Source organism: Schistocerca piceifrons, chromosome 2 (assembly GCF_021461385.2).
Source record: "Schistocerca piceifrons isolate TAMUIC-IGC-003096 chromosome 2, iqSchPice1.1, whole genome shotgun sequence".
Lineage (NCBI taxonomy): Eukaryota > Metazoa > Arthropoda > Insecta > Orthoptera > Acrididae > Schistocerca > Schistocerca piceifrons.
Window position 1 is genome coordinate 334,557,315 of NC_060139.1, and position 27,201 is coordinate 334,584,515.

General features: G+C 43.3%; 1 protein-coding gene across 1 annotated transcript in view; it reads left to right on the forward strand.

Moving 5' to 3' along the window:
- Nucleotides 1-24,056: 24,056 nt before the first annotated feature.
- Nucleotides 24,057-27,201, forward strand: part of LOC124777209 (juvenile hormone esterase-like) — a 58,709-nt gene continuing 55,564 nt past the window's right edge. Inside the window, exon 1 of the mRNA XM_047252524.1 lies at nt 24,057-24,273. Within this exon, the coding sequence (XP_047108480.1) occupies nt 24,073-24,273 (201 nt within the window). The 5' untranslated portion in view covers nt 24,057-24,072. The remainder of the gene's footprint in view (nt 24,274-27,201) is intronic.

A 27,201-nucleotide genomic window follows, 5' to 3' on the forward strand; every position in this document is an offset into this window, starting at 1 on the left:
AACCGACGAAAAGAAAGTCCCATTCATGCTGTCGTTGCATGTCAACATTGCTTGGCAACATGCCACATGGGCAGCCATGTGGTCGTCCGTCAGCATTCGTGGCACCCACCTGGATGACACTTTTCGCATTTTCAGGTCATCATGCAGGACTGTGTGCACAGAACCCACAGAAATGCCAACTCTGGAGGCGATCTGTTCAACAGTCATTCGGCGATCCCCCAAAACAATTCTCTCCACTTTCTCGGTCATGTCGTCAGACCCGCTTGTGCGAGCCCGAGGTTCTTTCGGTTTGTTGTCACATGATGTTCTGCCTTCATTAAACTGTCGCACCCATGAACGCACTTTCGACACATCCATAACTCCGTCACCACATGTCTCCTTCAACTGTTGATGAATTTCAGTTGGTTTCACACCACGCAAATTCAGAAAACGAATGATTCCACACTGTTCAAGTAAGGAGAACGTCGCCATTTTAAGTATTTAAAACAGTTCTCATTCTCGCCGCTGGCGGTAAAATTCCATCTGCCGTACGGTGCTGCCATCTCTGGGACGTATTGACAATTAACGCGGCTTCATTTTAAAACAATACGCATGTTTCTATCTCTTTCAAGTCCCGAGAAAAAAAATCGGAGGCCTTAGAACTTGAATGCACCTCGTATAAGCTTCGACATGTAGACAAGAAATCAGAGTGTCATACATGTCCTTCTGACGTGCTTGCAGTAAATGCAGATATGTGAACTATAAAAAAGTTATTAACAAATGCGTCTAAACAGGTCCAACGAGCTGTTATTCTTTATTTGGCTGCTGAAGGACAAATACCAGTAGACATACATTGGAGACTGAAGAACGTGTATGGGGCAGCACGTCTATCGAAAGCCATCACTGTATAAGGTCTGCAGCTACTTCATGATAACGCACGTCCCCATATCGTAAACGACATAACGCAGAAGTTGCTCCAGCTCTTGTGGGACGCCCTCGAGCACCCGCCCTACAGTCCTGATCTCTCCACATGCGAATATCATGCCTTTGGTCCCTTAGAAAACGCCTCGAAAGGTCAACAATTCCTATCGGACGAGGATGTGCAGCAGGCAGTTACGGACTTCTTCATTCAGCAGAACATGTTGTTTTACTAAACGCGTATCTTCAACCTTTCCAACCTGGGATGATTGCCTCAGTGCTCAGGGCGTTTTTGCCTGAGTGGTATATGTAATGTCTCTTAGCAAAACACATATTATATGTGGTAAAAAAAAAGGAGAAAAGAATAATTGAACTGGATGATTGTAATTGTGTGGACAACGATTGTGTGAACTTTGTGTAATAAAGAGAAAGCATTATGAGTCATGTTTTGTTCTTGTATAGAATTATGTACCGTTTTTTTTTTAAAGATAATATCTGTGTCGGCGAGTACTGAAACCGCCACAGACGATACTTATTAAATATCAAACAAAGATGAGAATATGCGACAAGTATAAATAGTAGTGACCGAATATTAATTTCTCTGTCGTCTTCTTGGAGTTACGTGAGTAGGAAGAGCCATAGAGTAAATATCTCTGGAGTGAGCATTGTGTTCTGCGCATGTTGTCATCATTAAACCAGGATTGTCACGTGTTCTCGGGACTTCGCTGTGCGTGTGTGCTTTCCGCAGCGTTTGAAGTTTATAATATCAAGAGTTTTTGTTGTGTTTCACTGTTTGTTGATAGTGTAATAGCGATGGTGAATTACTGTTGTTGCTACGGATGCAAAGAAAAATATGTGAAAGGAGGGATAGTAACTTTTCATGGGTACATACCATTTATCTCTAATTATAGTTATATATTAGTAAGAGACACTGTATATGTTAAAAATTTCGAGACGCATTGTAATTAAGGCTTGATTCTGTAGACCTATTTTTCTACGGTTTTATGACTATATAATAGATATTACGGCTCGCACAAAAGCTTACAAACATTCGCTTCCTCTCGCAAATTTGCTAGAGGAACAGGAAAGGAAATGGTTAGTTGTTTCAGCAAATACTAATCCTCCATGCATTTATCAGTGGCTTGTCGATTATGTATATAGATTACTCAGTCTACTATTTATTTAATAAACTGGGAGCAAATACGTAAAATGCGTGAAATAAATACTTCAAAGTGTCACCAGTAAGAAAAATTGTGCTTTAGGTCGCAAAAACGAGAAAATAAATACGCAGAAATAGCAGGAAAGAAAGGACGAATTAGCAGGGATACAATCGCTAATGTGTGGCAAATTCGGTGTTTTTCGGACACTTGCAAAAGTACTAGCGTACTGTCAAGCCGTTTTGCAAGACAATGAGTGCAAAAATGTGCGTTAGGCTCTGTAATACTATAAAGTGCCGTATCAAACCGAAAACTACCAAAAATCGAGTCCATCTGAACTGTGACACCCATCGCAAAGAAGCAGAATGCAGTATCACTTGCCCTTAAAAGTAACGTAGCTGGTTTATTCCCGGTACCATGGATGTAGTGACATTCTAAATATACAGGGCGCCAGACGGACAAACACACGACGTCCCGAGAACGCGTGACCAGTCGGCAATGTATGTTGACAACACAAAATCTGTTCTGCGCATGTGAATGCTCACTCCAGAGATATTTACTCTATGGGAAGAGCCTGTGGCGTTATATTGTACGCTTGCGTAGTATTCTTTTGTCAAGATTGAGAGACGTACGCCCTTACGTACTCATTGTAAAGGTGTGTAATAATTTAATCTGTTTAAATGTTTTGAATAGAGTTACTTAGTGAAAACTTGCGTTATGATTTGTAATAAGCTTGCCTGGTATTTTATCCCATCCTTTTAAGACATTTTCAGTTATATAAATATTATTCGTGGTGCAGAGCTGCGCTACGAACGAACGAACGAGCCGCTGCCGCGGCGCATTAAAACTGCATTAAATGAAGCCAATCATATCGCAAAGAAGCGGACAGGTAATAGTAAACTAAAATTATTTCTTTCAGCTTTCGGAATTGCAGAGTAGAGCAGCAGATTTTATGATGTGTTTTACAGGTTGACGCGGGCTGCTGATAATATATTATTAACAGTGCAAAAAGATAATTTACCTTCATAACATAAAAGAAATCTTGCTGTGCGTAGTTCTGGTCTGGCAAACCTTATAGTAAAAACATCTTTTTCTGTGATAATAGTCTCATGTTCTGGTGTTCGTCGTGGTACTTATTGGTGTTTTACTGTTAACAAAGATCCACTGCAAAATTTTGATGTTGAACAATCATTGCGTACTGTAACATCAGTACTGATAACTAATTTTCATTAACCTTTTCAATAACTGTAAAGTAAGGAAGATATGTTGAACTTTATGGCGAGTTACAGTAACGAAAAAATGTTCCTTTAATAGAAAGCCAGATCCAGAATAATAAGAACATAAGGTATTTCGGGGCTCTTTTCGTAGCAACATATTTTATCTCATATATTAGTTGTTACGCGAGCAATAATAAAACAAAGCAGAGAGAGCCAGTGAAATATACCAGTTCTGGAATGCCTGGCCGTCAAACGGAAATATTTTTATTCTCCCTTATAACACCTGTATCATACAGCTCTCCTTGCTCATTCAAGACTTCATACCTTCAGGAATATCCATTTCCGACCATTGGTTCCTTATTTCAAAGTACTCAGTTTATAAGCTTCTGTAGTATGTATAATTTTGACCCTAAAGATCTGCGACCCAATACAGGCTGTTTGACCATTGTAAGTACGAAAGGAGCGAGAAGAAGGCGATGAAATTAGCAAATAATCCTAATCCTAATAACCACAGGTCCAGAAAGCAATGGTTTTCCGGATAGGACTTATACTAAAAAACGAAACACCTGGGAAGGCCCACGCAGAGTCCGCCATGTCATCGTCGGCCGATAGGCATCGCTGGATGCGGATATTGTTGTAGATTCTTTTATGCGTTTGTCTATTTTTTGTTTGTCTGTTGGCGATGTATTATGCTCACAGTAAAAGGTCGTAACAACGTGATAAAATTGTCTCTGGTAGTGCTGTTAAAAAAATTACTGTTTGTTGCGCGAATGAAGAGTCTTGGGAGAGACGGCTGGATATTTTTAGCAACTATTCATACGTGAGATTGCAGGTTCGAGTGCTGTTGTCCACGTCTCTTCCCGTACGCGTCGCATTTAATCTGAAAAAAATCTGCTATTTCAATACTTCCAGAAATACTAATGAAGGTCGTGACGCTCACCTTTGTTCTCATGAAATAATAACGGTTTATTGTGTCTCTTGCACAATTCTCCAGATAACATCAAAAGAAGCGAACAGAAAACTCTAGTTACCCTTAGTTACGAGTAAACCACAGAGAGAGTAATATTCCGAGTCAACGATATAATTATCATATAGTCTCTCAGATAACGTCTTTGCCACTTAGCTTCCTCACAGTCGATTCAGTACATCACAATATACAATATGGAGAGGCATGTGTTCAGCACACCGCTCTCGCTCTCACTGCCAGTTTTTTTGACTGCAGCCAAGTAGCTCCTCAGTTGGCCTCATAAGGGCTGAGTGCACCCCGCTTGCCAACAGCGTTCGGCAGACTAGGACAGCCAACCATCCAAGAGCCATGGAGGTAGAATAAGGGGAGATGGCGCTACAGACTTACGCTGTACGTTGTTTTGAAGCCAGTGGGCGGGGCCTGCCGCCATCTTGGATCCCCCAAAACATTAGCAGACGAATGTTTACAATTACGTCTTGTTCGTTATTTCTGTCGTGTACACGCGATATTCGTTTTATATAGTAAATGTTACACTGGTTTAGTGAACAACGAAGCATAAAGAACGCAACTTCAAACGTTTTTCTGGTCTTAAATGCGTATTCGATACAGTAATACGACACGAAAATATGACGCTTCTGGCCTCAGTACAGTAATTTCCTTTTGTTTATACACTTCGAATAACCGAGAAGAGAAGTATGTGCTATGAAAAGCGTGCTTTCGTAATCCATTTCTACTTTCACTGTGTTTGTGTCGATAATTGATAAAACCAGAACTCCAAAAGCAATGATTGATAGTTTAGAGGCACCGATTTGTATTCGTTGTATTTTCAAGTCAAATGCAAATTTCAAATGTTCCAGTTTGCAAAAAACTTACCTCGTTTCCTTTGGTGTCCCTTAGATGTATGCAGGGATGGAATAAGCAAGCTGTCATGTCAACAAAGTGAAAGATTCGTTAAATTACGAAGGAAAAGAAATGAATTTAAGATTGTCAGACCAATTGTAGTTTACACATCTGCTTCGTTTTTGAATTGTACGTACCAAATGACATTCAGTGTGGCAAATAACAGCAATTTACAGGGTAACACGACAACACAGTGATTAGTGTAATTATCTAAGACTGGTCTTAGATAGGGAACTTTGCTTTAACAAATATGTAACCCTTTATAATTTAACCACTGTAACAGGTGTTCCACACATTTTACTGCAGATTTAATTAACTAAATGTAGTATATTAAATTATTGCATTTTAAAACATTAGTCCCCATTTCCAGGATATTTCTAGCCAGGACTTTTCAGTTACTTGGGAATAACCAAACGATGAAAACCAAGTGTATTGCTCACCTTCTGAGAGCTCTTCGCGTTGGATTGATAGGAAATCTAAAGTCAAATCACAGAGATAAGACCATACTGTAAAACTTTACAGTGAATCAGAATTTCAAGTACATATAAGAAAATATCGCTTAAATAAGCACACTTACGAATGAAATGTGATTTGTTTAAACTTTAGACTACAACCACAACGATTAGAACACCAGTAAGCGACACAAGCCGGCATTTTTTTATCAAAACTCTTCACGACTACACGGAATCAAACCACCAGAAGCGAATGTTTTGGGGTAACTAACATGGCGGATCTTCACTTGGGTCGGCTTCAAGTTTGTGACGTCATGACAACTCCTCTTATTTTTACCTCCATATCAAGAGCTAGCCAACTCCGACAGTGCTTCACTTCGGTGAGCTGACGGGAATCGGTGTTGCCGCTGCTGCAAGGCTGTTGGCGTAGGACATATACAGAAACAACCCTATAACAGTGATCCTGAAGATACAACCAGCACATATGCAATTGAGGACACACACGTTACAACAAGTGTTCCACATGGCCACCGTTAATGTGAAGGCAGATTTCGTTGCCATCATCAGATCTGTAAAGCATAGATCAACATCTTCAAGCACACTGGGATCAGATGTAAAGTGGTGTAACACAGTTTAATTTAAACATGGACCATACCATGGAATATAACATACCTTCTGCACTACATTTCACTGAATCTTGACCAAATGCATCTTATATCGTACCACATCACAGAACGATATTTCATGAACTTGAGAACAACAGTGTATCAGCAAGTCCAGCATAAAATAACTATTACATAAATAACATACATATTGCACTGCTTATACAAGTTCATGTTCGTACATTAGCAGAATGAAGACTGAGATTCTCAAGTAAACATCATAGATGTTACAACTAGTCGTCAGGAGGCACAATGGTAGTAGTTTCAAACAAAAATACATCATATCATATAACGTATAAAGACAAACCAACGACCCTAGAACGACACTGCAAACGTCAATAATTAAATAATCTAAATCAGAGAACGTTATACTTATTTTGTTACAATACTTCAAAATTATTGTTATATGAAATTTAAAACCACATTGAAAACTATAACAGGAAGCCCTGTACCCTTGTATCGATTAATACACAAGTAGTGAAGCCAGTCATGTGGCAAATTAGTATTATAAAACCAAATACAATAAATCATACATGTGGTAAAAGGCAGACAGGATAAAGCTTAAACACATACTTACCGAACAGCAGTGTACCAGGTAACCACGAGGTAAGTCGTTGCAAATGTGAAATTCTGGTACATTAATAACCAATGTAACTGCTGGAATAGTGAATGCAAGCATGTAAACGAGCGTGCTTTGTATTTTACCGGTCCTGGATGTCAGTTTGTGGGGTGGGACTGCATGCCAGTTGCACTTGGCTGGTCAGTACAGAGACGCTGATCGTGGATGACGCTAAATTTGCCATCCGATGATGTTCCATATGTGCTCGATTGGAGACAGATCTGGTGATTGAGTACGCTACGTCATAATGTCGCCGCACTGTAGAGCACTTTGGGTTACCACAGCGGTATGTGGGCGAGCGTCAGCTTGTTGGAAAACGCCCCATTGCTTGCTGTTCATGAATGGAGCACAGTAGATCGAGTCACCAAACTGGGTATAAATATGCAGTCAGGGCGCGCGGGATAACATCGAGAGTGCTCCTGTTGTCATACGAAATTGCGCCCCAGACCATAACTTTAGGTGTAGGTCCAGTGTGTCCAGCACACAGACATGTTGGTTGCAGGTCCTCAACTGACCTCCTTCTAACCAACACACGGACACCTCTGGCACTGAGGCGGAACCAACTTCTATCAGAAAACACAACAGACATCCACCAAGCCCTCCAATGGGCGCTCAACTGACACCACTGGCGGTGGTTTGGGATCTGTGGAACGCAGCACGCTACAGGGAGACTGGGACAGAGCTGTCCTTGAAGTAACCAATCTGTAACAATGTGTTGTGTTAGTGTGGTGCCAACTGCTGCTCAAACTCCTGCTGCAGATGCAGTACGATGCGCCAGGGCCACAGGTCGAATACTATGGTCTGCCCTCTAGGTAATGCCACTTGGTCGTCTGGACCACGGTCTTCTTGCGACCGTGCGTTCTCTAGACCACCACTGCCAGCAATAATGTACGGTGGCTACGTTCCTGTCAAGTTTTTCTGCTTCTTGTAGCCTTATTACACGAGCTCGTTAAGAGTCAGTGAGATGTCGATAATGGCTTCTTTGTCGCCTTAAACGACATTCTTGACTATTATTAACTCACCACATCCCATCTCGAACGTAACTAATACTCTTGACCGTTAAAGCGTGTGTTTTAAGCAAACCTGATTTGCATCCTCATAGTGGCGCTACTATAGCCACTCTTATGCGACTGGTGTCAAATTTAAATAAACAATAGTTTTCAGTTGTAGAATAACGCCTGCCACATTTAATTTATGTCGCGCAACTCCTTCTTGGTGACGCGATTGTTTTTGTCAGCGTATTTTGATACAAACTCACTCATCAAAACCCAAATGGTTCTTCCTGTTGACTTGAAATCATGAGAACTGGAAAGGAGCGAGGTTTCACGGCACGACTAAAGCAAAATTTCCGAGAATTGTCAAATTATAATCACATCACATAATATATTTTTTGCCATTACAAACTTATATTGAATTCGCGGTCTGTCTACAACCTCAGGAACTACTGTACGGATTTTGATCCGATTTTCTGTAACACGTACTGTTATTCAAAAGGAAGGTTCGTGTATATAATTTACAAATATTTAGTGCTATGTCTTTGCCATAGGCGTAAGGCCACAGGGAAACAGGACTGACAGCCTACCCCTGAGACATGTAATGTTTCAAAGCAAGGTAATACTGGTATTCTATGCAGCATTGCACTTCCATTCTTTGGGATGAGTTTCTGACATCCCATAAAACATCCAATGAAGCGTTCCACAGAAAAATTCGGATGGCTAAACCGTTTTCTTCTCTGGAGACTTCGTCAAGCGTTACCAATATGTTTGTATGTATTAACATGGGGACCCGGAAATGACGGAGAGGCTTCGTCCCGCCGTAGCGTTCAGTGTTTCACAACCCTACAACAGGCCACAGGAGTCCACCCATCCCACCGCCGCCCCACATCGAACCCATGGTTACTGCGCGGTTTGGCCCCCAGTGGAGCCCCCGGGAACGTCTCATACCAAACGAGTGTAACCCCAAATGTATGCGTGGTAGAATAATTATTGTGTACGCTTACGTGAGGCGGTGTTTGCGCAGAAAATGTCGACATAGTGAAACTGAAGCGGAACAAGGGGAACCAGCATGCTTTCGCCGAGGTAGATGGAAAACCGCATTAAAAGCCATACCGCATTAAAAGCCATCCACAGACTGGCCGGCGCACCGGACCTCGACACTAATCTGCCAGGCGGATTCGTGCCGGGGGCTGGCACGCCTTCTCACTCGGGATGCAGCGCATTAGACCGCGCGGCTAGCCGGGCGGGCAACGCTACCAGCACTCGCATCAGGGACGAGAGCAGACGAAGTCAACGCATCTGCAATTGCCAGTTGACATACCATATCAATATAACTCCATTATTAATAAAATAAATGAAAAATCATTAAAAGTAAATTAAAATATTCTTGGAAGTCTTGGATTTCCCTTGACCAATATCATGCCAGTACCGATATTGATAACCGGAAAAAATCGTCAAGACTCTCATCCAGTCTCTTCACCAGAGTTAGCCCCATGTGACTTCTTCCTGTTTGGCTTGATGAGAAGAAATTATTATCAAATGAAAAAGTGATAGTTGCAGTCAACAAGTACTTTGCAGAGTTTGAAAGAACCTATTTTACAGTTACGATGAAAAAGTTGGAGGATCACTGCACTGAATGTATCTCTCGAAAAGTAGACTGTGTCAAGAAGGAAGGTGAATTGTTTTCGAAACAAACATTTTTCTTCCTTTTTTACTACACTTCTCAAACCGCGTAAATGAGTGTACTTCCAGCACAGTCAATTAGTGTTGTCAATATTTAGTGTTGTTACCAGACCTTGTACAATAGAGTCAGATGTTGAGTGTTGACTGAAGGACATGGAGATGTCAGGTACTCCTTGAGGCAGCGTCACTACCTCCTGACAAGAGTTTAAAAGGAGCCTAATTCTGCGTCTGGATTTGGCCGGCTGGTCGAGTCGCGCAATATCCAGATTTGCATAGCATTCGTTTATGACAGTGGCTAGATGTTGGACTGCATGGTAACATGAGGATGGGCATACTTGTCATTAAGATTCTAGTCCACCACTTCTGACCACCACCATGGAGGTTCACCGTGTTGTGCACTACGCATACCCCACATCTGCACAAGCCACGCAGTAGCAAGTAATGGACTCTGTGTTACATAATGTGTCATCCTGCACCTCTACTTTCGAATTTAAAATCACGGTGGTGGGCTGCCGTTAACACCACAACACAGCCATCAGCGTTTCTAGTGGTGCCGCGACTGGGAAGCATGGACCACTGATGAATTGCATCACGTTGTGTTAAGTGATGAATGATGATTCTGCACTACCCCGGCCACCGTCGGCAAGTATGGCGGTGAACTGGGAGAAGCCCCATTCTTGGAATAGTCTGGAGAGGCAAAGCGGTGTTACTGCTGGCGTCACTGTGTGGGGAGCCTTCGAAAATGGGTTCAGGTCACGGCTGGTAGTGATGGAAGGAACTCAGACGGCACAATGGTCTCGTCACAAACAACCTGCATCTTCTTGTGTTACCTCTCGTGTGATAGTATTGTGATACCATTTTTCAATAGTACAATGCTCGTTCACACATGGTACAGGACTCTATGAACTGTCAGCGTGATATTGAGCTGCTACCTTGGCCACTAAGATTCCCAGATCTGACCCCAATAGAAGATGTGTGGGACCAGCTCAGACGTCAGTTCTGTATGCAGGATATCAAGGACCAGTTACAACAGTTGTGGGCCAGCTTCCCTTAGATGATACAACTGTTTCATTACACCCTTCTCACTAGATACAGTGCATGCATCCAGGAAGAGGGGCAGCTACGTCATACTCACGACTGCGCTCATAATGCCAGGTTCTTTGTAAATTTTGGTCGACTATATAATCACTGAAATAACGTCATATACCCTGTTAGGCCGTAAAGTTTCATTTCGTTTCTTCTTCCCTTTCTGGCTGCTTCATTTTCTTTGTCAGGCAGTCTAGTATTACTTGTTAATTAGTTTGTGCCTACATGTCGTACTACCGAAGCTGCTTACATCTACTTATACATCTGTATAGATACTTCGCAAGCCCCCATAAGGTGCATGGCGGATGATACCCTGTACCACTACTTGTCATTTCCCCTCCTCTTCCACTCGCAAATACAGAGATGGAAAAACGTCTGTCTGTATGACTCCATACGAGGCCTAATTCCTCGCATCTTATCTTCGTGGTCCTTACGCGCGATGCATGTTATCGGGAGCAGAATCATTCGACAGTCAGCTTCACAGCCGGTCGGAGTGGCCGAGCGGTTCTAGGCGCTTCAGTCTGGACCGCGCGACCGCTACGGTCGCAGGTTCGAATCCTGCCTCGGGCATGGATGTGTGTGATGTCCTTAAGTTAGTTAGGTTTAAGTAGTTCTAAGTTCTAGGGGACTGATGACCTCAGAAGTTAAGTCCCATAGAGCTGAGAGCCATTATTTCAGCTTCACATGCCGGTCCTCTAATTTTTCTTAGTAGTCTTTAAGCATCAAAGTAATATTTACGTTTTGTTCGAACCTACCGGTAACAATTCTAACAGCCCTCTTCTGAACTGCTTCGATGTCTTCCTTCAGTCTGACCTGGTACGGATTTCAAAGACTCGAGTAGTACTGAAGAATAAGTCGCACCGGGGCCCGATATGTGGTCTCCTTTACAGGTGAACCACTCTTTCTGAAAATTCTTTCAATAAATTCTCTCTCTACCATTTGCCTTCCCTACCACAGTTTTCACATGCAACTGTTGGCCCAGATATTTATATGACTTGACTGTGTCTAGCTGGACACTAATAATATTGTATCCGAACATTACAGTTTTGTTATTCCTACTCATTCGCATTAACTTAAATTTTTCCACATTTAGGGCTAGCTACCATTCATCAGACCAATTGGAAATTTTATCCAAGTCATCTTGTATCTTCCTACAGTCACTCAACTTCGACATCTTACCGTACAGCAAACAACCACAGACTGCTGCCTAGCCTGTCTGCCAAATCATTTATGTGCACAGAGAACAACAGCGGTCCTATCACACTTCCCTGGGACACTCCTGACGATACCCTTGTCTCTGATGAACACTCGTCGTCGAGGACAACATACTAGGATTTATTATTTAAGAAGCCTTCAAGCGTCTCACGTGTCTGTGAACTTATTACATACGCTCCCGCCTTCGTTAACAGCCTGCAATGGGGCACTACGTCAAATGATTTCCGTAAATCTAGAAATATGGTATGTGCCTGTTGCCCTTCACCCATAGTTCTCAGTATATCATGTGAGAAAAGGGCAAACTGAGTTTCACACGAGCGATGCTTTCTAAAGCAATGCTGATTCGTGCACGTAAGCTGCATAGCCTCAAGAACGTTTAATGTATTCGAACTGAGGATGTTTTCAAGGATTCTGCAGCAGACAGAAGTTAGGGATATTGGTCTGTAATTTTGCGGGTCCGTTCTTTAACTTTCTTATATACTTGAGTCACCTGCGCTTTTTTTCCAGTCGTCTGTGGCTTTTGGTGCACGAGAGATTCACGATAAATGCAACCTAGGTAAGAGGCCAATGCCGTAGATTTGTAAAATCGAACTGGGATTTTATCCGGACCTGGTGATTTATTTGTTTTCAAATCTTTAAATTGCTTCTCTTTGCCAGATTTGCTTATTTCTATGTCGTCGATACGGCAGTCTGTCCGATGGTCAAATGATAGTAGGCTTGCGTTGGGTTGTTTGGGGGAGGAGACCAAACAGCGAGGTCGTCGGTCTCATCAGATTAGGGAAGGACGGAAGTCCGCCGCGCCCTTTCAAAGGAACCTTTCCGGCATTTGCCTGGAGCGATTTAGGGAAATCGCGGAAAACCTAAATCAGGATGGCCGGACGCGGGATTGAACCGTCATCCTCCCGAATGCGAGTCCAATGTGATAGCCACTGCGCCACCTCGCTCTATAATGACAGTATGTTTATACGATTCTTCTGCGTGAACAGTTTCTTGCTACTATGGAGGTTCGAGGCCTGTTTGTGATGAACTCCAATTCTGAAAATGATCTTTTTCCACTGCTGTTTGTAGAGTAACAGGTACATTCTTAGAGCAGACTTGATCCTAGGAAAACCTTTGACGTTTTATTTCTTGATTTGGATGAAATGAAGCATAGAAGAAATAGACTTTTAGCGAAAACTAACTCATTTCAATCTGACAAAATTCCGTTAATCATTCTCTTAAAACTGTTGGCGTTATTACCAACATGTTTCACCGGATACCGTCGGAAATTCGACTTGAGGGAGCGCGAGGTTTGAGAGGCGAGTGTTGACTTCACTGGTATCAGTTGTCCGCTGAAAAATTCAGTCGGCTTAGTCTACATAAAGTAATTAACTCTACGTCTTCTACGATAACAAGAGAGGCCGCAAAACATTAAAACAAGGAGTTTCTTTTTTAAAGTTTTCGTGGTGCAGGCCCCTACTGCAGTTTAGATAGCCAGATAGGAAAAGTTCCATTGAGGGAACGTGGCTTACCTTGCTACTTTAACTTGCGCACAGATTTAAATGTACATACTGTAATGGATGTAACAGGGATAGACACACTTCTAATTCAAATTATAACGGAATCGCTGGGATGACTGGCTTGTGGTCGGCGGTTTTCTGCCAAAAATGGATGCAGAAGCAGCAGGAGAAGACAGTTCGTAGATACAAGAGCGTTTACACTGAAGAGCCAAAGAAACTTTTACACCTCGCTAATATCGTGTAGGGCCCCCGCGAGCACGCAGGAGTGCCGCAACACGACCTGACATGGATTCGAATAATATCTGAAGTAGTGTTGGGGGAACTGACGCTATGAATCCTTCACGGCTGTCCATAAATCCGTAACAGTACGAGGGGGTGGAGATCTCCTCTGAACAGCACGTTGCAAGGCATCCCAGATACGGTATGTTCAATGGGGAGTGTGGTGGCCAGCGGAAGTGTTTAAACGCAGAAGTGTGTCCACTCTGTAGAAATTCTGGACATGTAGGGTGTCGCATTGTCCTGCTGGAATTGTCCATGTCCTTCGAAATGCGCAATGGAAGCAGGTGACCAGACAGGATGCTTACGTATGTGTCACCTGTCAGAATCGTATCTACACTTATCAAGGGTCCCACATCATTCCAACTGCACACGCCTCACAACATTACAGAGCCTACACGAGCTTGAACAGTCCCCTGCTGACATGCAGGATCCATGAAGTCATGAGGTTGTCTCCGTACCCGTACATGTCCATCCGCTGGATACAATTTCAAATGAGACTCGTCCGACCAGACAACATGTTTCCAGTGATCAACCGTCCAATGTCGGTGTTGAAGAGCCCAGGCGAGGCATAAAACTTTGTGTCGTGCAGTCATCAAGGGTACATCAGTGGGCCTTCGGCTCCAAAAGACCATATCGATGATGTTTCGTTAAATGGTTCACACACTGACACTTCTTGCCGGCCCAGCATTGAAATCTGCAGCAATTTGCGGAAGAGTTGCACTTCTGTTACGTTGAACGATTCTGTTCAGTCGTCGTTGGTCCTGTTCTTGCAGGATCTTCTTCCGGCCGCAGCGATGTTGGAGATTTGACGTTTTGTCGGATTCCTGATATTCGCGGTACACTCGTGAAATGGTCGTGCGGGAAAATCCCCACTTCATTACTATCTCGGAGACGCTGCGTCCCATAGCTCGTGCGTCGACTATAAAAGCACGTTCAAACTCACTTAAACCTTGATAACCTGCGGTTCTAGCAGCAGTAACCGATCTAACAACTGCGCCAGACACTTGTTTTAGACAGGCGTTGCAGACCGTAGCGTCGTATTCTGCCTGTTTCCATATCTCTGTATTTGAATACGCATGCCTATGCCAGTTTCTGTAACACATCAGTGTAACTGCCGAGCTGTTCGATAATCACGGGCTGGCTACGCTCGGTTTTAAATGGATATGCTCTGGGGTGATTTTGCAGAAGTGCGATTTTGTGTCACCATGAAAAAGTCTGGAGCAGAAGCAATGACCGTAACGGTGGTCGGCATGCGGAACTCGGTCAAACTGGGGAGGCATGTGGAAGGCTAGTACCAGGGCACTGGCATGAGGAAGTCTGGCGACAGAGACGTGGCACTTTCCACTGCTGAGGGCTGCTGAGCAGGCAGGGGAGCCCGGCGGCGGTGGTTGCCCGGTCCCTAGTGTCCCGTTCTCGGTTCCCAGCCTTACTACAGTTCATCCCGTGACAGAAGGCTCTTCAAAGAGTAAGTTAAATATGGCCCACTCTAACGAGGAGAACACAGCAAATGACATAACCCGATTTCCTAGAAACTTCCTCAGTGGAAGAAGGCTCAAAATAAAGCGAACACGTGTCTCGGTTTAATCGTAAATGCTCGACTATTTCTCGAAAAACGACGGTCAAAGTTTTCGAAATGCTTTCCAGCTACTATAATTGCTTTTTTGCAGACGATCTTCTCACACGAAGTGGTGGCACAGCGGTTAACGTCGCATCTTCTTAATTTCGCGCCCTGTCTTCGAAAGCCCATTATTACTTTTATTTTTCATTTATATACCCATATACAGGGTGGTCCATTGATTGTGACCGGGCCAAATATCTCACGAAATAATCGTCAAACGAAAAAACCACAAATAACGAAACTTGTCTAGCTTGAAGGAGGAAACCAGATGGCGCTATGGTTGGCCCGCTAGATGGCGCTGCCATAGGTGAGACTGACATCAACTGCGATTTTTAAATAGGAACCCCTATTTGTTATTACATATTCGTGTAGTACGTAAAGAAATATGAATGTTTTAGTTGGACGACTTTTTTCGCTTTGTGATAGATGGCGCTGTAATAGTCACAAACATATGGCTCACAATTTTTTAGACGAATTGTTGGTAACAGGTAGGTTTTTTAAATTAAGATACAAAACGGCTGTTCCAATGTGATACATGTACCTTTGTGAACTTATCATTTCTGAGAACGCATGCTGTTACAACATGATTACCTGTAAATACCATATAAATGCAATAAATGCTCAAAATGATGTACGTCAACCTAAATGCATTTGGCAATACATGTAACGACATTCCTCTCAACAGCGAGTAGTTCGCCTTCCGTAATGTTCGCACATCCATTGACAATGCGCTGACGCATGTTGTCAGGCGTTGTCGGTGGATCACGATAGCTAATATCCTTCAACTTTCCTCACAGAAAGAAATCGGGGGACGTCAGATCCGGTGAACGTGCGGACCATGGTATGGTGCTTCGACGACCAATCCACCTGTCATGAAATATGCTACTCAATACCGCTTCAATCACACGCGAGCTATGTGCCGGACATCCGTCATGTTGAAAGTACATTGCCATTCTGTCATGCAGTGAAACATCTTGTAGTAACATCGGTAGAACATTAAGTAGGAAATCAGGATACATTGCACCATTTAGATTGCCATCGATAAAATGGGGGCCAATTATCCTTCCTCCCATAATGCCGCACCATACATTAACCCGCCAAGATCGCTGGTGTTCCACTTGTCGCCATCGTGGATTTTTCCGTTGCCCAATAGTGCATTTCTCTAGTGCCCAGTGGCAGAACTGTACACGCCGTTCAGAGTCGTCGGCGTGCAATTACCGGTGCATAGAAATATTGTAAGGGTGCAATCGATGTTGATGTAGCATTCTCAGCACCGATTCTCGCGCACTTTGTCTGCTACTGATGTGCAGATTAGCCGCGACAGCAGCTAAAACACCTACTTGCGCGTCATCGTTTGTTGCAGGTTTGCAGGTCATGGTTGACGTTTCACATGTGGCTGAACACTTCCAGTTTCCTTAAATAACGTAATTATCCGGCGAACGGTCCGGACACTTGGATGATGTCGTCAAGGATACCGAGCAGCATACACAGCACACGCCCGTTGGGCATTTTGATGCTTATTTCGTGAGATATTTGGCCCGGTTACTATCAATTTGATGCTTATTTCGTGAGATACTTGGCCAGGTCACTATCCGTGGACCACCCTGTATATACAGAATATTACTATACGAATGTATAGTGATAGAACGTTGTCCTAATTAATCTACTAAATGTATGTCAAATGAATGAATTAGAAACAAGAAAGAATGGGAAAATTATTTGGAATTGTTTCCGGTGAAATTCCAGTAGTGGATCTCGATTCATAATCAGTGCAAGCGCCAGTTTTCTTAAAAGTAGTCCGTTGTGCATAGACTGCCACGAAATTTTTAGCAACGCGCGGGATCTTCACCAATGTTAACGACGTTTCTTTCCCAAGTGAGATCCATTCGAAAAATGTCACTGTAGCAAACCTGCCTTCGTGCGATGCTCGTAGTGTTCGGAATGTTTGTGCCATCGGTATCATCCAAGGGAATGCGCAAAATCTTCCTGAAGAGTAAAGAGGAATAAAACACAATAATTTTTATAAGAACTGATATGAGAATCAAATATCAGAAAATTAGAATTTAAAAAGATTCTAGTCCTCCAACATACCATACGCACGCACGCAAGGGGCCGTGCGCATCCGCGCACACACCCACACACACACACACACACACCACCCGCGCGCGCGCGGACACGCGCACACGTATATATATATATATATATATATATATATATATATATATATATATATATATATATATATATATATGGTGTTACAAAAAGGTACGGCCAAACTTTCAGGATACATTCCTCACACACAAATAAAGAAAAAGATGATATGTGGACATGTGTCAAGAAACGCTTACTTTCCACGTTAGAGCATTTTTAGTTTCGTCAGTATGTACTGTACTTTCTCGATTCATCGCCAGTTGGCCCAACTGAAGGAAGGTAATGTTGACTTCGGTGCTTGTGCTGACATGCGACTCATTGCTCTACAGCACTAGCATCAAGCACATCAGTACGTAGCATGAACAGGTTAGTGTTCATCACGAACGTGGTTTTGCAGTCAGTGCAATGTTTACAAATGCGGAGTTGGCAGATGCCCATTTGATGTATGGATTAGCACGGGGCAATAGCCGTGGCGCGGTACGTTTGTATCGAGACAGATTTCCAGAACGAATGTGTCCCGACAGGAAGACGTTCAAGCAATTGATCGGCGTCTTAGGGAGCACGGAACATTCAAGCCTATGACTCGCGACTGGGGAAGACCTAGAACGACGAGGACACCTGCAATGGACGAGGCAATTCTTCGTGCAGTTAACGATAACCCTAATGTCAGCGTCAGAGAAGTAGCTGCTGTACAAGGTAACGTTGACCACGTCACTGTATGGAGAGTGCTAACGGAGAACCAGTTGTTTCCGTACCATGTACAGCGTGTGCAGGCACTATCAGCAGCTGATTGGCCTCCACGGGTACACTTTTGCGAATGGTTCATCCAACAATGTGTCAATCCTCATTTCAGTGCAAATGTTCTCTTTACGGATGAGGCTTCATTCCAACGTGATCAAATTGTAAATTTTCACAATCAACATGTGTGGCCTGACGAGAATCCGCACGCAATTGTGGAATCACGTCATCAACACAGATTTTCTGTGAACGTTTGGGCAGGCATTGTTGGTGATGTCTTGATTGGGCCCCATGTTCTTCCACCTACGCTCAATGGAGCACGTTATCATGATTTCATACGGGATACTCTACCTGTGCTGCTAGAACATGTGCCTTTACAAGTACGACACAACATGTGGTTCATGCACGATGGAGCTCCTGCGCATTTCAGTCGAAGTGTTCGTATGCTTCTCAACAACAGATTCGGTGACCGATGGATTGGTAGAGGCGGACCAATTCCATGGCCTCCATGCTCTCCTGACCTCAACCCTCTTGATTTTCATTTATGAGAGCATTTGAAAGCTCTTGTCTACGCAACCCCGGTACCAAATGTAGAGACTCTTCGTGCTCGTATTGTGGACGGCTGTGATACAATACGCCATTCTCCAGGGCTGCATCAGCGCATCAGGGATTCCATGCGACGGAGGATGGATGCATGTATCCTCGCTAACGGAGGACATTTTGAACATTTCATGTAACAAAGTGTTTGAAGTCATGCTGATACGTTCTGTTGCTGTGTGTTTCCATTCCACGATTAATGTGATTTGAAGAGAAGTAATAAAATGAGCTCTAACATGGAAAGTAAGCGGTTCCGGACACATGTCCACATAACATATTTTCTTTCTTTGTGTGTGAGGAAACTATATATATATATATATATATATATATATATATATATATATATATATATATGTATATATAGTGGAAATTTACAGATCACTGAGCCGCCATTTCCTCTGAGAGAATCGCCCCCCCCCCCCCCAAAAGGCGCATCAAGTACCTCGTAAATACCTCGAAAACCTTGACCGTCGTTTATTCAGAAACTGTCGAGTACCTATGGGTAAGCTGATACACGCGTTCGCTTATTTTGACTCCTCTTCCATTGAGAAGTGTTCTGAGAACCGGGGTTACAGCACTTCCCGTGTTCTCCTCGTAAGACCATTACATGACATGAATGGTGCATTTTCAGAAGAGAGTACCCGTTTCGGGTGCTCTGCAGTATGGATAACAAGTGCATGACAGCTTGCGATGAAATGGCGCGGCAACTGGAAACGTACTCCAGAGTTGAAGTTCGCGGGACTGCACGATTCTTGTCGGAAAACGTCTAAGCTGCACACAGATTCACGCGGTATATGGATCAAATGCAACGTCACGTCCAGCCGAAGTGAAATGGTGCCAATCAGCCACAGACTATAATATCCAGGTGTAAAACTATACGTCAACAGAACAAACAATCCTGTTCCGGGAAAAGCCATGTATAACGCTATTATTCTGGGAATATTGCAAATATTGGGCCTATCTGTCGTATAATGTCAGCCCTTTTACAGGATTTGACCATAACGAATGACTAATTGATGTGGAAATCAGAGTATTTTCCTAAGAGTTTGCTAGCTGTTAGAAAGAAATGCAGTAAAATGGAATAATACTGAATCTAGGACCTTTCTGTACCAAGTTCATTAAGTGGTTTACTTAATAGATTTACGGTTCCCAGCCTATCTAGGGAAAGAAATGATTTTTCCAACTGTTCCCTAACTTTAATTTAATAAATAAACATAACTTTTCAGGATATGGTTCTAAGAAAGACGCAGGAATCTTTTAGCTACTACATCCACTTGCATATATAGTGTTGATCTAGAAAGACCACGAATTCCTAGTCATCACTATGTGCTAAAAAGAAATCTAGCCACGGGTACTTTTATGTTTGGAATTTTGTTTAATCAACAAATTAAAGACTTAAATATTCTAGTAGCATAATACACATATTTGAGTTTGTTAAGAGACTTTGTTTATATCTTTCTCTTAACAATGGGCCTGTCAAAAGCCAAAGGAAGGGTGTGGTCACTCTGTATTCTCATTCAATAATTTTATGCCTGCCTACGTCAGTGTTACCGACCCACAAACGCAATTTTCTTTTAGAACTCATTGTACTTTACTGAATTTCATTTACAACTGAAAGAGGTTTATCTTTACTTTATTCAAGACTTATTGACTTACTTTCACTTTACTTGTTGCCAGAAAGAGAGTAAGAATATTAAAACTGTTAAACTCGTCTAAAAACATCTACTTCAGTACTTAAACAAACTTACACTTCAGCACTTCTATTATGTAAATCATACATTACTTTTACCTTCACTTTAAATATTAGTTCACAACAATTATTTTCAAACATTTATTCAAAGATGAAAATTAGTGCTTGTAGATACTGAATAACGCACTTCAAGCGTTTTTATAGCAGGTTTACTCGCAATAATCAAACACCAGGAATGGACCCTGTATAGGTCAATAATTAGGAATGAAATAACACGGTGGGCCCAGTTTTATTTTAACGTAATAATAATTTAAAAAGTCAATTTTGAATTAATGGTTCACGCTTCTACAATTGTAATTATACAGTTGGCTGTTGGCTGTAGGCGTTGGATGTGACGGATAGTAACGGCGGCTACACTGCCCATGGTACGGAATACAATTTTCTTGAAGTATGGGCTAGCTAATTCTTCTTGGCGACGTTTTAACGTCCATAACATAGCCCAAAAACTTGTACCAAAGCCGTAATAATTCTGCAGTCGACATCCGAGGCTACTGTGCAGCAATTTCCAGGCAAGGTATCGCTAACTCCGTCCGAGTGTTGCCTCTTTCACTGCTTCATACAGACTGTATCCTCTCGTTCCCGCTCACTCTACGGGAAAACGCGCAAAAAACCTAAGCCACCTTTTACGCTTCCCACAGTAATTTCCATATAGTACAAAAGCACTCCATCTTTTACATAACATATACCCCACACATTGTCCCTAAGCGTGTACCATTTTTGCAAATGACAGCTTGGACAAATATATAAAATCACATACATGAACATTTTCATTTCATTCATGCATGACAGAATACGAGGGTTGGACCTTAAATAGTGGCAACTATTATTCACAACCGATACAAAAGAGTTACACGTTTGTACCTGTTACTATCCTTCAAAGAAGTCACAAGTGTTGTGTAGAACCCGTTGCCGGCTATGTGGAAGACGTAGTATACCGTTAGCAGAGCCTGTTCCGTTGATGGTGCGGCTGGAGCGGTCTAATGTTATGGCGATTCTCGTGTACGACTGTGATGGTTCAAATGGCTCTGAGCGCTGTGGGACTTAACTTCTGAGGTCATCAGTCCCCTAGCACTTAGAACTACTTAAACCTAACCAACCTAAGGACATCACACACATCCATGCCCGAGGCAGGATTCGAAGCTGCGACCGTAGCGGTCACGCGCTTCCAGACTGTAGCGCCTAGAACCGCTCGGCCACTTCGGTCGGCGACTGTGACGCATTACGTCCCTCCACGGCAGACCATCAATGCACAGTATTACTGCTCGTTTTTGGAGCATCACCTGCGACCAGCTTTACGAAAGAAGCGGCGCCACTTTTTGCACAACCCACCCATCATTTTGGGGCGCATACAGCGCAAGCTGTAGCTGCTCTGTTCGGTCGTTGGGTCTGCGAAGTACTGTACCATCCACCATACTACCCGGACTTAAGTCCTTGTGACTTTGATTTGATTCCGAAGATGAAGGAACCACTCCGTGTCATTCGCTTCAGAACTGTTCCAGAGATTCGACAGGCAGTAGACCGCTCCTTTCGCACCATCAACAGAACAGGCTCTGCTAACGGTATACTACACCTTCCACATCGCTGGAAACGGGTTCTACACAACGCTGGTGACTACTTTGAAGGACAGTAACAGGTGCAAACGTGTAACTGTTTTGTATCGGTTGTGAATAAGTAGTTGCCACTATTTAAGTTCCAAACCTCGTATTATTTACTAATACATTTCACACATTTTTTTACATAAGTTACAAATATACACTAGCAGACAACACTAACATCACGTATATCACATTTTTCACATAGTCTTTCATGTCACAGTTATGTTGCGGCAAATTTTAGATGCAATTTTTTAAATGTAGATGACTGATTGAATGATAGTGTTGTACAAGCAATCGAGGAACTGAACTGGAGCAGTCGTAGATTGACTATAGCGAGCATTGTTCCGCATATGTGCATCCCAATAGATAGTGCTCATTCCATCGTCCGAGGTCATTGCAGGAAAAATTCCACTTATGACTGGTTCCGTAATCACTGTCATCTGCACACAATGGTGACGTCTTTGGACTTTCTTGGGCGTCACTCCGTCGAAGTAAATGATTTACTAAGTCGCATCATTAAGGGCGACGAGACGTGGATCCACTATTTAACACTTGCAACAAAGAGAGCGTCTCCGCGGAAGAAATACAAAGTTGCAACATCAGCAGGGAAGCTCGTGCCCATCGTTTCCTTCGACTGGGAAGGATTTGTGTGCACAGAGGTTATAGCAAAGCGTACAACCGTTAATACCGATTCGTACTGTGCCAGGCTGACATCGTTGCGCGTTCGCCCCTGGTAGCTGAGTGGTCAGCGCATACCTAACGGCCCGGGTTCGATTCCCGGCTGGGTCGGAGATTTTCTCCGCACAGGGACTGGGTGTTGTGCCCATCATCATTTCATCCCCATCGACACGCAAGTCGCCGAAGTGGCGTCAACTCGAAAGTCTTGCACGAGGCGAACGGTCTATCCGACGGGGGGCCCTAGTCACACGGCATTTCCATTTCCATCGCTGCGCAACGCCGTAAAGAGCAAGAGGCGTGGGAAATCTCCTGCACAACAATGTAACGGCGCGCACAGTGCAAGGTTTGCATCAACGTTTTCGATGGGAGGTTTGGAAGCATCCGCCATACAGTCCATATCTTGCACCATGAAAGTTCCATCTAAAACATCGGGGGCGGGAGGGAGGGGGTGGAAGAGGTTTTCCATCTAGGAAGACGTTCACATAGCAGTTATCGAATAACTTGGTGACCAAAGAGCAGGTTTCTATCGTCGAGGAACTGAACGATTGGGAAAACGCTGCGACCGTCGTTTATAGAGACTTGCTGACCGTTGAACCATAGTGTCGTGTGTGTGTCACTTTGAAATGTAATGCAACATTCAATGAAAGTTACTTGATCTCGTATGATAACGTGTAACTTACCTTTTGAAGGGCTCTCGTATATTGTGAAATGAAATGAATGGCTTGGCCGTCGAGAAAATCATTGAAGATGAAATGAGGTGAAATGATATCAGGGCAAACGGTTAAAATTTTCTGAACTTGCAGTGTAATGAACGAGTCCACATCATTCACAGACAGGCAAACAGGTCGTACATTTCTCTGTCTCATTCCTCCTTTTCCTCTGTACATGTGGATGTGTGTGTGTGTGTGTAATTTATGAGTACATTTTGTTAACAGCCAGCAAAGATAAGAGGTAGTGGTTACTTCTAGGAATCCGTTTCCTTATTGTGTTCCCGCTTTTCACTCACCGTCTGTGTGATAAAGGTAGACCCAAACTGTATATTTACGGACGACAACCGTTTATCAGCATTGCTTGTTGCATACGATGACAACGGAGCAGTCCTGATATAGAAAACTTAACAAACTTACAAAGAATAGACCCATATTCCCTGTCTGCTCATTAGTCACTAACCTTTTCGTGTAGTGTGACAGTGGGCGGATCACAGGCAAGTGATAGAAAGAAGATGGGAAACCCCCTGGCAAGGTCGCCCTCCAGTACTTAAAACCAAACGCCAGTACCGGATGTAGCAGACTTGTCATGGCGCATCACAGAACCGCCATGTCCGCCTCGTGGCAGCCGCTAGTAATTATGCTGCTAGCACCTCTGACTTGTCTGGCGACGTGTGGCAATCGGCCGATCGCCTCCACACCTCTGGGACAAGTTCTGGGTTCGACGCTGACGACGCTCGACGGCAAAAACTTCTCAGCCTTCCGTGGAATACGCTACGCTAAGGCGCCTGTTGGTGACTTGCGCTTCAAGGTACGCATGTACTTCTACAGCCATACTCTGCAAACCACGGTGACTTGCATGGCACAGGATACTCTTTCCCTTTCTATTCACGTATGGAGTGCGGAAAAAGTGACCGCCTAAACATCTCTGTGCGCGCTGCCGTTAATATAATCTTGTCTTCGGGAGTTCTTTGGGAGAGATTAAGTATATTCCGAGATTAATCACGTAAAGTTGGTTCCAGAAACTTTCTAAGCAGACTTTTAAAGGATAGCTTGCATCTGTCTTCAAGAATCTGTCAGTTCAGTTCTTTCGGCACTTACGTGGGTCAAAGAAACCTGTATCCATTTGTGCTGCCCTTCTCTATAACGATCATTATCCCCAGTTGGCCCTATTTGGAGCCGGCCGGGATGGCCGAGCGGTTCTAGGCGCTACAGTCTGGAACCGCGCGACCGCTACGGTCGCAAGTTCGAATTCTGCCTCGGGCATGGATGTGTGTGCTGTCCTTAGGTTGGTTAGGTTTAAGTAGTTCTAAGTTCTAGGGGACTGATGACCTCAGAAGTTAAGTCCTATAGAGCTCAAAGCCATTTGAACCCTATTTGGTATGGGTCCCAAACACTTGAGCAATATCCTAGAATGGGTCGCACTAGATTTTGTAAGTAGTTTGTAGACTGGTTGCATTTCCTTAGTATTCTACCAATAAAACAAAGTTTGCCACCTGCTTACCTCCGAAAGAGCCTATATGAGCATTCCATTTCATATCCCTACAAGTGTTACATTCAGTTATTTGAATGAGATGTCCGATTCCAACTGTGGCTGTTTGATATTGTAGTCATACGATACTCCATTTTCTCGTTTTGAGAAGAGACAGTTTCACGTTTTTTGAACAGTTGCCAATCTTTCCACCACTTCCAAATTTTACCAAGATCCGACTGAATATATGTGTAGCTTCTGTCAGACAGTACTTCGTTATGGACACATCATACGTGCAAAGTCTGAATTTATGAGCAGAACCTCCGTATTCCTTACCTTATCAGTTCATCTAATTTTCAACATTCGTCTGCAGGCTCACATCTCAAATGCTTCGCTTCTCCTCTTATCCAGTTTTCCCACAGTCTCTGTTAGGTCAGTAATAAAAAACATGAACAGCAATGGTCCCAACACAAATCCCAGGATCACACCCGAAGTTACTTCTACAACTGTCAATGTCTCCCCATCCAAGATAACATGCTGCGTCCTCCCTACCAAAATATTCTCAGTCCAGTCACAAACTTCGTTTGATGCTGCATACGATAATAAGCGTAGATGTGGTACTGGGTCAAATGATTTTCGGAAATCGAGAAAAACTGCATCTACCTGACTGCGTTGATCCATGGCTACCCCGCGCGAAGCCTGGGGGAGAGGTGGCCCCCTGTTGCCCAGAGGTATGATAGGTATGGGCGCCGTTCTTGCAGGATAACATCGCTGTAGTCAAGAATTGGAAGTACAAGTGTTTTTGTACAAGTTTATTTTTTAGGTCAAGAGCAAGAGCTTTTTATACGAGGGTTGACCAGAAAGTAAGTTCCGATCGGTCGCGAAATGGAAACCACAGTGTAAATCAGAAATGTTTTATCTGCAACTGTTAGCTACAGCTTCCATCCACTGTTCTAGATAGTCAACACTTTGACTTAGACGTTTGTCGTAGTGTTGTACCAACTTTCCAGTACCCTCGTCGTAGAAGGCAGCCGCCTGTGCTTCCCGCCAATTCTCTATGCTGATCTATAGCTCGTTGTCTGTGCGAACATGTTGTCTCCATAGCCAGTAGTTAATGTGAGCCAATTACGGGCTGTAGTGCGAGTGATCGAACACTTCCCATCGAAAACACTGCAGGAGCATTTTCATTGCGACCGAGAATTGTCACGAAGTAGGAACCGTATGACAGTTCTGTAATGTGGGCTGCATAACATCAGGCGAAATCTCTGATCAGGACCTCGTACTTGGCGGGAGGCGCTATTTTCTACGCATCTTTATGTGCTCACCATGCGCTAAGAACTGAAAGGAGCGAAGTGATGCAACCGACAGGCATACTAGAGACACTGTCGAACACATATATACAAAGCTTTATTAGATTATCAAAGAGGTTTCCATTTCTTGACCGATCGGAACTTACTTTCTGGACAACCCTCGTATTTTGCACAGAATAGGAGCAGCTGATGCTTCTTGCACACTGCAGTTACGTGTTCAGTCCAATTTAGATTTCGTCTATTATTACTCCTAGACTCTTTGATGAAGGAGAGAAAATTAGTTTTATTGTAAGTTTGTTATGTAATTATATATTACAAGATATAATGGAAATACAGAAATTGCAAATATAAAAGAAAAAGTTCCCCATCAAGGGATAGGTTGGCACTACAAATGGGATCAGTTGTTGAAAACCGCCGTCAGTTTCTTCGGAATCTCCGATATTTTGGAGTACCAGTGGAAGTCTGGTCCACACACAACGATTTGTCTGCACGTATCACATCTGCACAGACAGATCGTAACGTGTGCGTGGACCGTATATTTGGGGAGATACGAGATGTGCAAACCAGGTAGTTGGATTTAAAAGTTTGAACGAAACTGCACAAATGTACAGGTGCAAATCAGAACTGCGCAGACAAACCATAGCAAGTGAGCAGGAGGTGCCGCAAATCTCTTTCGCAAAATGTGTTTGAGCCAGTTGTTGTTCAGTCTAGTGACTCTCCTCCTTTTGCGCATAATAATTCTAAAACGGTTGACATGTGTTATTACTCTAGACTGAAAAGTTCATTGCTGAGTTTACCGGAAAATGCAGGGTGGTCAGAAAGAGTCTGAAAAGCTTGTAGGGTAGGATGTGCCGAGAAATAGCTGTTAAGAAAAAAATTCGACACGTTGAGTAGTATCCGAGTTAATTACGAGGCTGTCCGTAAAGAAAGGTCTCCAACGAGCTCCCGTCGAAATGGA